This window comes from Echeneis naucrates, chromosome 22 (genome assembly GCF_900963305.1).
Source record: "Echeneis naucrates chromosome 22, fEcheNa1.1, whole genome shotgun sequence".
NCBI lineage: Eukaryota > Metazoa > Chordata > Actinopteri > Carangiformes > Echeneidae > Echeneis > Echeneis naucrates.
In genome coordinates, this window is record NC_042532.1 from 21,627,193 (window position 1) to 21,639,699 (window position 12,507).

A 12,507-nucleotide genomic window follows, 5' to 3' on the forward strand; every position below is an offset into this window, starting at 1 on the left:
AAAATAAAACGGAAGTAGCAATAAATGAAAAAAAATGAAGAAGACCCGTTTTGAAACAGGCTGATGACGTAATTCCGGTTGTCGGTGGGCGGGGCCCGACGCGGAACAGGAAATGACAGAGCTGACAGCCCGTCACGGTTTTACGAATCCTCCTATGGCCGCGCCACGACCCGCCTTTCTCTGCCTCTGATTGGCTGGCTGGAGTTGTTGTCGTTGTCTTTCTTGTGACTTCCGAGTGCGCCCAGAACAGTTTGATTCCCGAACCCGGATCGGACCTGGGTCAGGTCAGTGCAGGTGCAACTACAGGGTTGTTCAAGTCATCGCGTTCAGCGACACTACTGTTTTTGAACGTGTTCCAGGACCAGGGGGCCCACTCACCCTGAGAAGTCCGACCCTCTGTGGTCCTGTCCAACCCAGGTGGCAGCCTTTTGGTGTAAGTTCTGCTGGAAGGCAGTTTTCAGGGCGCTGACTGCTGCCTTTTGGCCGTGGGACAACAATCAGACAATTCAGAAAAGGTGGCCTCCGGTTTCACCCACCTCAAGTTCCTCCAGCGTGAGGAGGGGAGTGATGTAGCTTCGTCTGGTTGCTCCACCTCAAAACGAACGAAGATGTCCTGCTCTGCCAGCGAGGCGTCTCCATCCGCCCCTACAAGGTGCTGAGATGTTCCTCTGTCGTCTCCTTCAGCAGGGCCCTGACTTCACCCAGGCCTTCTGATTCGGATAGAACTGGGTGCACCTTTCAGTGGTTGTTCAAAGATGACCCGATTTGTTCTCTTGACCTTGGAGCTGCTCAGATGTGTCATCAGACATGATTTAACACCTTATTGTGGAGGTGTATGCAGCTACTCTTTGTCCAGCAGTATGACACATTGGTGGGATTTAGTGAGCAAGTCCGCCTGATTAAAGTCCCCAGAAACGATACGTGCTTTGTTGACTAGCAACGCCATCACAGCAGTCTCACAGCGCGGTTAGCATCACTACGTCTGAAGAGCAGTGGCTGATTTCAGGTCCGGGAAAAAAACAACCTGCTGCTGTGTTTTCCACCCTTTTCCCAATGATGTGATTCTGTCTGTCTGTTACAGGTTCACCTCTCAGACTGACTGAAGATGAGTCATCCTGAGAAACAGGAGGGCTGGGCAGAGCCTCAAGGCCCCGACAGTCTGTGTGGCTCCGATCAGCTGAATCCTCCAGCTGTCAGTAATGAATCAGGATGCTCAGCGACAAAGTAAGACGGCTGTGTCCCGATGTAGAGTACGCTCAGTTTGGACACCTTACCAAATTCAAATGTCTAGAGTCCTGAAGACTGTTTACAAAAGGAACAGTTTGACTGTGACACCACAGTCAGGTTCAGGTGTGTTCAATAAGAACAAAACTCTGATCCACACTATCCAACAAAAATCCTGTTCACAGAGAAGGGAAGAGGACCAGTGTCTCTTTGGAGGAGAGGCTGTCCAGCTGCTCTCTGTGTCAGGACGTCCTGAAGGATCCAGTCTCTACCTGCTGTGGACACGTGGTCTGCAGACAGTGCTGGACTTCATACCAGGACCAGTCTGGTTCTTCAGGAGACTCCTCCTGTCCCCTGTGTGGACAAAGACCCAGAAAAAGACCAGGACTGTGGATCAGCCCTGTCCAATGTGAGTGTGAACTTCAGTGTGATGAACCAGGACCTGCTGTTTTCTACAGAACATTAGAAAGCGTTTCTGTGTTTGTCTGCAGCTGATGAAAATAATCATCAGATCCTCAGACTCTCTGTCTCTTCTCTGTCAGCAGATTCTGGTCTACAGGAGGTTTTAGATCAACATAAGATCAGTCTGAGGACCAGGTGTGAGCGTGTGACGGAGGGAATTGATGGGACAGGAAGTGGAACCCTCCTCAACAGGATCTACACTGAGCTCTACGTCACAGAGGGACAGAGTGAAGAGGTGAATACCCAACATGAGGTGAAGCAGCTGGAGACCGTTTCCAGGAAGAAGACCCTCCATGATGCTCCAATCAAATGTCAGCACATCTTTAAAGGCTCTGACCAGCAGAGTCCCATCAGACTGGTTCTGACCAACGGCGTCTCTGGTGTTGGAAAAACCTTCTTGGTGCAGAAGTTCAGTCTGGACTGGGCAGATGGCTCGGAGAACCAGGATCTCCATCTGCTGGTTCTGCTTTCGTTCAGGGAGCTGAACCTGATCAGAGATCAGCAGTACAGTCTTCTCAGGCTGCTTCATGTTTTCCATCCAACATTACAGAAGGTCACAGCAGAGCAGCTGGCTGCCTGTAAAGTTCTGTTCATCCTGGACGGCCTGGATGAAAGCAGACTTTCACTGGACTTCACCAACAGGGAGGTCGTGTCTGACGTCACACAGGAGTCATCGGTCCACCTGCTGCTGAAAAACCTCATCCAGGGGAATCTGCTGCCCTCGGCTCTGGTCTGGATCACTTCCAGACCTGCAGCAGCCGGTCAGATCCCTCCTTCATGTGTCGACAGGCTAACAGAAGTCCGAGGCTTCACTGACGCCCAGCAGGAGGAGTACTTCAGGAGGAGGTCCAGGGATGAAGAGCTGTCCAACAGAATCATCTCACACATCAAGAAGTCCAAGAGCCTTCACATCATGTGTCAAGTCCCAGTTTTCTGCTGGATCATCGCTACAGTTCTGGAGCACATGTTGACTACAGACCAGAGAGGAGAGCTGCCCCAGACCATGACTGACCTGTACTCACACTTCCTGCTGGTCCAGACCAGGAGGAAGAGGATCAAGTACCACGAGGGACATGAGACAAGTCCACAGGAGCTGATGGAGGCTGATGGGGAAGTTCTTCTGAAGCTGGGGAGGCTGGCATTTGAACATCTGGAGAAAGGGAACATCATGTTCTACCCAGAAGACCTGGAGCAGTGTGGTGTTGATGTCACAGAGGCGTCGGTGAAGTCAGGACTCTGTACTGAGATCTTCAAAACAGAGAGTGTGATCTTCCAGAAAACAGTCTACTGCTTTGTTCATCTGAGTGTTCAGGAGTTTCTGGCTGCAGTCTACATGTTCCACTGTCACACCAACAGGAACAGGAAGGTTCTGGAGGACTTTCTGGGGAACCAACATGGAGATTCACCCCTGGAGGACTTCCTGATGGCAGCCATGAAGAAATCCATTCAGAGTAAAAATGGTCACCTGGACCTGTTTGTCCGTTTCCTTCACGGTCTCTCTCTGGAGTCCAACCAGAGACTCTTAGGAGGTCTGCTGGGTCGGACAGAGACCAGACCAGAGACCATCCAGAGAGCCATCAACAACCTGAAGAAGATGAACACTGAAGACATCTCTCCTGACAGAAGCATCAACATGTTCCACTGTCTGATGGAGCTGAATGATCACTCAGTTCATCAGGAGATCCAGGAGTTCCTGAAGTCAGAGACCAGATCAGAGAAGAGACTCTCTGAGATCCAGTGCTCAGCTCTGGCCTACATGCTGCAGATGTCAGAGGAGGTTCTGGATGAGCTGGACCTGGAGAAGTACAACACATCATGTCTGGGACAACGGAGACTGATCCCAGCTGTGAGGAACTGCAGGAAGGCTCGGTGAGTCCAGACTGGACCAAGAGAGTTGGACCCTGATTAAAGAGTGGCAGGGATAAGACCTGATTCTTTGTTTGGCACCACTGATCCATGATAGAGAAAACCAATAGATATATTCTGTCAGGCCTGGTTTGAAGGTTTCTGCGTTGATTTAGACCAAAGATCTTTTAGCTAGTACGCAAAATAGTTTCCTAGTTCCAACGCCTTGTGGATGTCATAGGACACAGACTTCATTCAGTTAATGCATTTATTACCTTAAACATTTTTTTCCTTTTATAAAATGTGAAAATAATAAGACAATATAAAATGTGAATCACATGAAGGGTGAATGTGAAACCAGCTGCAAAACAAAGAATCACAATTAAACTTCTGCTCTGAGAGAGTGACGTCTCACCTTCATCACAATAACATTTTAATAACAGATGCATCAACTGTATTTTTTCCACAGATTGTCTGAGACTGTGGTGACATGTTTATTTTCTGTCGTCACAGACTTTCTTATTGTGGACTCTCAGAGACTCACTGTGAAGTTGTGGCCTCAGCCCTGAAGTCCAGCCCCTCCCATCTCAGAGACCTGGACCTGAATGGAAACGACATGCAGGAATCGGGAGTACAGCTGCTGTGTTCTGGACTGGAGAGTCCAAACTGTGTCCTGGAGTCTCTGAGGTCAGTGTGTGTGTTACACCAAGCTGAAGTCAGATAAGAGATGTTTATAAATCAGCACTGATCAATAACTTCAAAACTCAGTTTTTAGTGTTCCTTTATTTTCTCCCAAAACTACAGAGAATCGTGCCATCCTCCACATCAGATAAACACACACCACTGTAGTTTTTATTCAGAGCTGTAAAATGTGGAAATTGTGTGGTCCAATATGTCTGATCTGATATTTACAGAATGTGCTGAGGTTCGCAGCATGTTATGAATGTGTGTTGACATTCTGGTCATCAGTGAAGTCCGGTTATTGTAGATGATCATATCAGCCTTCCACAGTCACTTTACTCCTTTTGGAAAAAATTAGTTGGAACATTTCTGATTTTATCTTCATGATTCAGGCTGAGTCGCTGCAGTTTGACAGAGATCAGCTGCTCTTCTCTGAGCGCAGCTCTGAAGTCCAACCCGTCCCATCTGAGACACCTGGACCTGAGTGGAAACCAACGGCTGAAGGATCCAGGAGTGCAGAGTCTGTGTGGTTTTCTGCAGAGTCCGGATTGTGGACTGGAGACTCTGAGGTCAGTTCCTGTGTCTTTATCCTGAATGTGTTGACTCTGATTGGATGAATGAAGGAGGTTTTGAACAGTAAATGGTGGCTTCACAGTCAGACATCCACAGAGGGGACAGAAACACGAGGCTCCCTCCCACCAGCTGGCCTGCCAGGCCAACTAAAGTCATGTGGATCAATGTTAATGTGATTTCTGTGCAGGTTCCCTCCAGAATCCTAAAAAATGTTCAGTGTTGACTCCAAATTGTGAATGTGAGTTTGTATAAATGGTTTTTGCCTGGCGATTCATTATTAATGACCTCTTTCAGGTTGAAGTTCTGCAGTTTGACAGAGGTCAGCTGTTCTTCTCTGGTCTCAGCTCTGAAGTCCAACCCGTCCCATCTCAGACAGCTGGACCTGACTGGAAACTGGGACCTGAAGGATCCAGGAGTGCAGAGTCTGTGTGGTTTTCTGCAGAGTCCGGATTGTGGACTGGAGACTCTGAGGTCAGTTCCTGTGTCTTTATCCAACAACTGAACTTCCTGTCTCTGGACTTCATTGACACACACACATGACCAGTGTTTTATTAATACACTGTAGAAATGTACAGTGATAGTTACTCAGGTGTAATCACAACTGTGCGTCCACCCTGTTTTATATCAGATTATGAAGTTGTCAGCCGTTTTCAAAGCTGACAACATGTACCGTAATTTCCAGATTATAAATCGCTACTTTTTTCACACGCTTTGAACTCTGCAGCTTAAACAACTATGCGGCTAATTTATGGATTTTTACAGGCAACAAGCTTCATGCTGCCGATACATTTAGCGTCACATCAGACCAATGAAATTACCCAACAGGTCACAGTGGACCAATGAAACAGTTTGAATTAAATTAAACGCACCCACACTAAATTCTTCAGATCAGCCATTTATTTTGCGCTGCATGCACACACCCTTATCATAGAGAACACACGAAGCAATTCGTATGATGCAGCTTTCAAGTTAAAGTCGATCGATCTGGCGAAAAAGGCGAAATCTTTGTGTAACGTAATTCCTGCCATATTCCTGACACCTGCGGTTTATAAATAAGAGCGGCCCATATATGTGCAAAACAGTTTTTCTCTTTAAATTTAGTGGGTGCAGCTTATATTCAGGTGCGCTCTATAGGCTGGAAATTACGGTACATTTACTCAGGACTGGATCTTTAAACCCCAGTTCAGTCATGAAAAAGTCACTCTACTCATGTTAGACAAAGAAAATCGATCAGGACACATCTGATCAACATCGTAGGGCTGGACGATAGAGCAAAAATTTATATCACAATATATATTTCTTAATTTTGGATATAATAATTAGGATATAATTCCCACATGAACATTATAGTCACAGAAAACTGCCAAGAACTTCTAAAAACCGAGTTTGCCAAACCCTAACCCTTAACATGACCTCTGTCAAATAAACAAAAACCTCAGCTTTTCATCAACTCTAAACCACAAAATAGGCTGATCTTGTGTAAATGGATTTTACACATGATACTGCCAGGTATGTGTAAACATATTAGGAATTTGACTCCAGTGTTTCTATCTTGGACACATTAAGGGAAAGACAAAAAGTGATATGTATATATACAAACACATATTGAAATTAGAAATATTAGAAATATTTGCAGTGGAATATGAAAAGTACAGCTCAGCGGTTGGATGGAGGTGATGTTTGAAGGACAGCTGAACTGCTTTAGACGCTGGATGTTAGCAGCTGACATTGTGCCCCCTAAAACATCTTATGGTTCATCAGGTTGGGGGGCTGCAGTTTGACAGAGGTCAGCTGCTCTTCTCTGGTCTCAGCTCTGAAGTCCAACCCGTCCCATCTGAGACACCTGGACCTGAGCTACAATGACCTGAAGGATCCAGGAGTGCAGAGTCTGTGTGGTTTTCTGCAGAGTCCGGATTGTGGACTGGAGACTCTGAGGTCAGTTCCTGTGTCTTTAGGTTGAATCCGTTGACTTTGATTGGATGAATGAAGGAGGTTTTTGTTTCCAGCTGATCAACTCGAGGTGTATGAATGTTGTGTTGACGTGATGATGATCCACAGTAACACAAGTTTGTTGATCTGGTTGAATCTCATCGATCATTAATCAATTCATCTTCATCTCTTATTCTTTCTTCAGGTTGAAGTTCTGCATGTTGACAGAGGTCAGCTGCTCTTCTCTGGTCTCAGCTCTGAAGTCCAACCCCTCCCATCTCAGACAGCTGGAGCTGAGTGACGGGACCCTGGAGGATCCAGACCTGAAGGATCTGTGTGACCTTGTGATGAGTTCAAACTACAGACTGAAGACTTTGAGGTCAGTGGGGGGGGGCAGAGTCGGCCCATGTTGCTCCAATTAGTATCGTAGTAATCATATTCAAGATCTGGTGGTTCCTGTAAACAGCGAAGCTGGTAGAACCTTCCGGAGCGTATCCCTCAGTGTCCAACACAGCTGCTCCTTTTCGGCATGGTGGTCACCGTGATAGCCGGGGTCAGACAACATAATCCATGCTGCAGGTCTAACCTGCTGTTCGGCACGATCAATTCACTGAAGATCACTGAAGCTGGGCCAGATTCTCTCTTCTCACTTTGGAACTCATTTTTGTTTTTTACAGGATCAATAACAGGCCGATTACAGCCAGAGTCGAAATGTGTGAGTACAGAAACTCCTGTCCATCAATCTTATCTGTAAATCTGACTGGGAATTGAAAGTTTTCATTTGATTTTCATCGTAGCTCTGGAAAACATCTGTTGTCTTATCAGTCTCATTTTGTGTAAAGCAAGTTAAGATCTCAGTCATATCATTCCCCTTTTCCATGCAAATTATTCTGAATTTTTGATAGTGCAATTTTAGGTTTGTTTTTATAGCACAATCATAGATCATATCATATTTAGATCACCATGTGTTGCTGTGCACAGACTGTCGTGGAAAGTGTCAGTTTTGTGTTGCTGGTCTGAAAAATTGATGAAATTGTTGAATGTATCACCGTATGTGTCAATCAATCTAAATTAAGTCAAAGTTTTACTTAAATTAGATTACACAAAAAATATATAAATAAATAAATACATAAAATAAACTTTTCTGTGATACTGCTTCAGTCTATTATTGACTTTAAAACTGATATTTGGACACGTTCACTGAGAGAAACCATTTTCCAGCTTCCTCTCTGACTCAGGTCTGACGAACACTGACCTCTGATGTCTCCTTCCATCAGGTGACTCTTTCCCACTGGATATAACGGAGATGAAGTTGAACGCATCTGAAGATGACATGGCGCAAATGGATATGAGTGAAAAGCTCACTTCGCAATGCCAGGTGATTAAAAATTTAGCCACAGTCTTTTTAAACCAAGAGGCAGATGGCCGCCCCCCCTGAGCCTGGTTCTGCTCGAGGTTTCTGCCTCTTAAAGGAAGTTTTTCCTGCTCATCGGGGGATCTGTTGGGTCTCTTTAAATAATTTTAGAAAGAGTTTGGTCTAGACCTGCTCTATATGTAAAGTGCCTTGATGTAACTTTGTTATGATTTGGCGCTATACAAATAAATCTGTTTTGATTTGAAGTCTGTATTATTCCACGTAAAAAAAAAAAAAAAAAAAGGTTTTAGAGCCACATTAAGGCTTTTCTGGTTTTTCACAGCCATGTGTATCTATACAAACAAAAAAGAGACTAAGATGTTAAAATATTAATCACTTTGTTCAGTTCAGCGTAGACTTGTTTTATTAAAGCTGACGTTTCTCTCTAAATCACAGCCACCAACAAACTTCAGACCCGAGGTGGAGATCAAATCTACTGAAGTCTTATACAGGTAATAATGACGAAATAAGATTAAAGGAAGCTCTTTCTCCTTTGCTCACAGTTCATCAGTCTAATTATCGTCTTGCTTTCCTTCAAAATCTTATTCAAGTCTCATGTGTTTTATCTGTCACTGATTAACCCTTCAGCTGATGGTAGTTAAAGGTCAAAGGTCGCTGGGACTTAATAAAAGACATTTTTGGCCAGCAGTTTGAGCTACAGTAGCTCTTTTGTTCCTCCAATGAGTCCTGGTAGTCCAGGACCATCCCTCAGAGCTGGAGTGTAGGAGAAGTTCTCACCGTCACACTGGACCCCCCACTGCCAGGTATCCCTTCACCTGTGACCTGTGAATAAACTCTGACCTCTGTCATCCTGGGCACCAGGCCTGAGTGAATGGGGGGATCAGCAGGTCTCCCTCGGTCAACAGGAAGTCCACTCTGGTCTCTCAGGTCCGTTGTCTCTGTCCTGCAGCTTCAGGTGTCCCGGTCCAGGTGGGTACCAGTGCACTTTAACTGGACTGGTGTTCATTATGGCTCAGGAGGCGGAGCTGCACTACAGGACCATTCAATGGGACAAGAGTCTTCTCCAACCAGTCGGCAAGCAGCCAGCAGGGCCACTGTTCGACATCCAGTGTCCGGAGGGAGCCGTGTGTGAGCTCCACCTCCCTCACTGTGAAACAAAGGATGGTGAGTGCTGACGATTCCCCTGCTGGCTGCACAGAAAACATCTGGACCTCAGCTAGAGCTCAGTGAGGTGGCTGTTTGCTCCCATCATAAAATTAAATCTAAAATGGATTCCCAGTGGACAGACCAACTGATGAAGCTTAACAAAAATAGTTCAAATGGACATTAAGTCGCATTTTGGAATCCCCTATATAAAGAATTAGACTTTCAAGATGGTAATGATGAACTGTCAGTCAGAAACAGATGTGACAGATGTGTGTTTTCACAGCTCTGCTCTGTGAAGACCTGCTGTCTGTCGTCCACATCGCCGCTGACAGGATGAGCTTCCTCAAACCGCTGAGGATCACAGAAACTCACGTGATCGTCATGGTACCTCATCTCTCGACCTTCAGCCTCGTCCGGGTTTTGGAACTTGTCAGGAGGTTTTGGGGCAAGAGTCTAATAAGTGGCCAAGTGTTGCTGTTCCTCCGGCCACCAAACCCAAAAACCCAAAGGCAAAACCTCAACGTGATTCTCCTGCCAAGCAACGTCCCCCTGGAAGAGGTAAAGGCTTCACTTTCTGTCCACACGTCAGCTGTTACAGCTTGAATTGTCAGTCATTATTGTCGACCACCAAGAAAATGAATTTTACCTGAGTTGTGTATGAAACATTATAATCAGTCCCTTCAAACAGAGAATCCCCACTGGTTCACTTTCTCAGGAAAAATGGGCCCAGAGACAAGAAGAGAAGCCATAATTCAGTCTTTGGTGTTTTCTCTCACCCACTAAAAACACACATCTCAGTCCTGAGTCTCTGTGTCTCCTCACAAAGGTTTGTCATGAGTCCTGAGTTTTCCAATCCATTCTGATACATTTGTCCTTTGGAGTGGAGCGCGAGAACTTGCTGCACAAACAAAAACACACATTATTGCCTGAATAACAAAAAACAAAAATAAACAAAAAAATGATTTAATGACGCCAACACAGCAGGTATAAACAGATTCAGCTCATTCCAATAATTGAAAATAAATCTACAGACCAAAAACTTCTTTGTAGGTCAGAGGTCACAGATAGTCCAGTATGCTGGATTTGGTTTGGCTGCAGTCCTCTCCTCTCTGGATACATCATTTCTCTCAAAGCTTCCTTCTCTTCTTGTTCGTTGCCCGCCAACACAAAGGTTGTTTGGCCGAAACTTTTTTTTCCTTCATTCAAACATAGTTTAAGTATGTTCACACGTGTTCATCCGACAGGATCCGCTCATCAGTAAATCTCTCGTCTCATCAGGTGTTCAGAAGGCATTCAGGGTCCAGGTACATCCAAGCACCGTCCAAATGCAAACTCGTCGTGGACCAAAGCTACACAGCTCAGTGTCCGGAGGCCCATAAAGTTCAGCCTGAGGTGAGTGTTTCTGACCAAAGAATGGTAGCATCCATAAACCGATGATGCTAATGCTCCTGGTTTTCAGAGAGCAGAGTTTGACCAGGACTTTGGACCAAACTATCATCCAACGTTTGAGATCCAGCTGCCTGCAAACACAGAACGAGCATTTATAACGGTCCGAGATCAAATGGACTCCGATGTATGGAAGCACAGCGTCGACCTGCCTGGTAAAGTCCTGAGGCAGACCAGTCTACTCTAACCAGGATGAGTGTCTTGAATCGATAGAGCATGCTGTTATTTAACTTGTTTTCCTCTACACTTCAGGTGCAGGTCCACCTTTCACTGAATCGTACTTCGGTGTCCTGGAGGAGACACTCTCAGCAGGGACCATCCCACCAGAACAGGATCTGACCGAATCAATCTGGACAGAGTTCATTGGCAGAGTGTCTGATCCTACTCTGCAGAGCCTTCTGGATAAACTCCTGGCACAAAGGGTTCTGACTGACAGGGAATTGGAGCAAGTCCAGGCAAAGATGACCAATACGGAGAGAACTCGAACGGTGATCCACTTGATACGAAACAAAGGACCACCAGCCCAGAGCGCTCTGATAGCCGCTCTGAAGGAGGAGGATCCTTTCCTTTCAGCACATCTGGGCTTATAGTGAAGCGGTGACAGTGAACAAACCACTTGGTCTCATGCTCATCTCAGATCACGTGCTCACATTCTTCATAACTTTTCAAACTGTCAGAGTTTTGGGTTTCAGCATTTTGACAGCTTGAACTCAACAGGCTTTTTACTCAGTGATGAGTAGCCACATTTACAAAGGGCTGCTGTCCTCAAATAGACACACTAAAGGTTTGAGGCTGCAACTAAGTCTGAAAAAGTGAAGAGCCTGAATGCACATAAAGACGGTGCGTTTGAAGAATTAAAAAGCAAATTATTTTATGAATAATGTGTTTGTGGCTTCTTTTGTCTTTCTTTATTTAACAGTACATAAATATATTTACTAATCATCACATTAAGTCAACTAAATGTCAGAGTATATGGTCATAAAAAAATAATCGTAAAAAATTGTCAGTTGTGTTAAATCCTAAAAACTGAAAAAGTAAATCCTGATTCTGGTGGTCTGGGGGGTCTAACTGGTCCCAGTTTGTCAGTTTTCTGTATTTCCCCTCAGTTGGTTCTGGACAGCTGAATGTGTGCACTGCTCAGAATTAAACATGCGTTCGTCAGCAGACAGCAGACTGTCAGACCTGATGAGGAGAGATTGTATTTCAATGTTAAATTCATGGAGCAGAAACCTGAAAGTCCTGAACCAGAACCAGGACTATCATCTCTACTGACCTCCCCATTAAAGAAGTAAAGATCCAGGCATCCTGCTAATTTATTTCATATTCTGTTGGGAGATTAAAAGAATTTCAGAGACTGACGTTTGAGGAAATATCTGTCAAGTAACAAATTAAATAGATCTGATTCTCATTTAGGAAACTACATTTGCTGACCTGAATAGAAAAATTGTACAATCGCTGAAAACAGGACTGAAAATACACAATCCCAGCTCTGTTTGCTCTCATCTCAACAACATCGTGGACACAAAAAGGAAGGTAAAGAATTTATTGAAGGACTGATGGACTTGTGTCCCTAATAAACTGGCTACAGCAGCTGATACCAGACCAGATCTACGGCCAGCTGCTGGAGAAAACGGTAGTGGAACTGATATTCCTGGCTGCTGTCCGTTAAAGCTGCAGTCAGCACAGAAAGAATAACATTTTTGTTTTATTTATTATCTGAGAAATGACCAGATTCTCTCTGTTACCGCTAAAATGAAACCCACAAGCTAGCAAAATGATTAATTTATTTAGAGTAAACACAAAAACTGGACCAGACTCAGTGTCTA

The 12,507-nt window shown here is 44.9% G+C and overlaps 1 protein-coding gene across 1 annotated transcript; it reads left to right on the top strand.

Moving 5' to 3' along the window:
* Positions 1–224: 224 nt before the first annotated feature.
* Positions 225–11,850, top strand: LOC115036256 (NACHT, LRR and PYD domains-containing protein 1-like). Its single transcript, XM_029494379.1, has 18 exons — positions 225–652; positions 1,082–1,224; positions 1,410–1,633; positions 1,767–2,260; positions 2,882–3,555; positions 4,045–4,218; positions 4,605–4,781; positions 5,080–5,256; positions 6,547–6,720; positions 6,920–7,093; positions 7,392–7,429; positions 7,992–8,092; positions 8,525–8,580; positions 9,039–9,253; positions 9,519–9,793; positions 10,514–10,627; positions 10,695–10,836; positions 10,934–11,850. Exons 2-18 carry the CDS (start codon positions 1,106–1,108, stop codon positions 11,269–11,271), a joined length of 3,666 nt encoding a protein of 1,221 aa, XP_029350239.1. The 5' UTR covers positions 225–652; positions 1,082–1,105; the 3' UTR covers positions 11,272–11,850.
* Positions 11,851–12,507: the final 657 nt, after the last annotated feature.

Coding starts and splice junctions, on each gene's coding strand:
- LOC115036256 (XM_029494379.1), top strand. CDS start 1,106: ATGAGTCATCCTGAGAAACAGGAGGGCTGGGCAGAGCCTCAAGGCCCC. Junction 1,634..1,766: donor GTGGATCAGCCCTGTCCAAT/GTGAGTGTGAAC, acceptor CTTCTCTGTCAG/CAGATTCTGGTCTACAGGAG. Junction 7,430..7,991: donor TACAGCCAGAGTCGAAATGT/GTGAGTACAGAA, acceptor TCCTTCCATCAG/GTGACTCTTTCCCACTGGAT.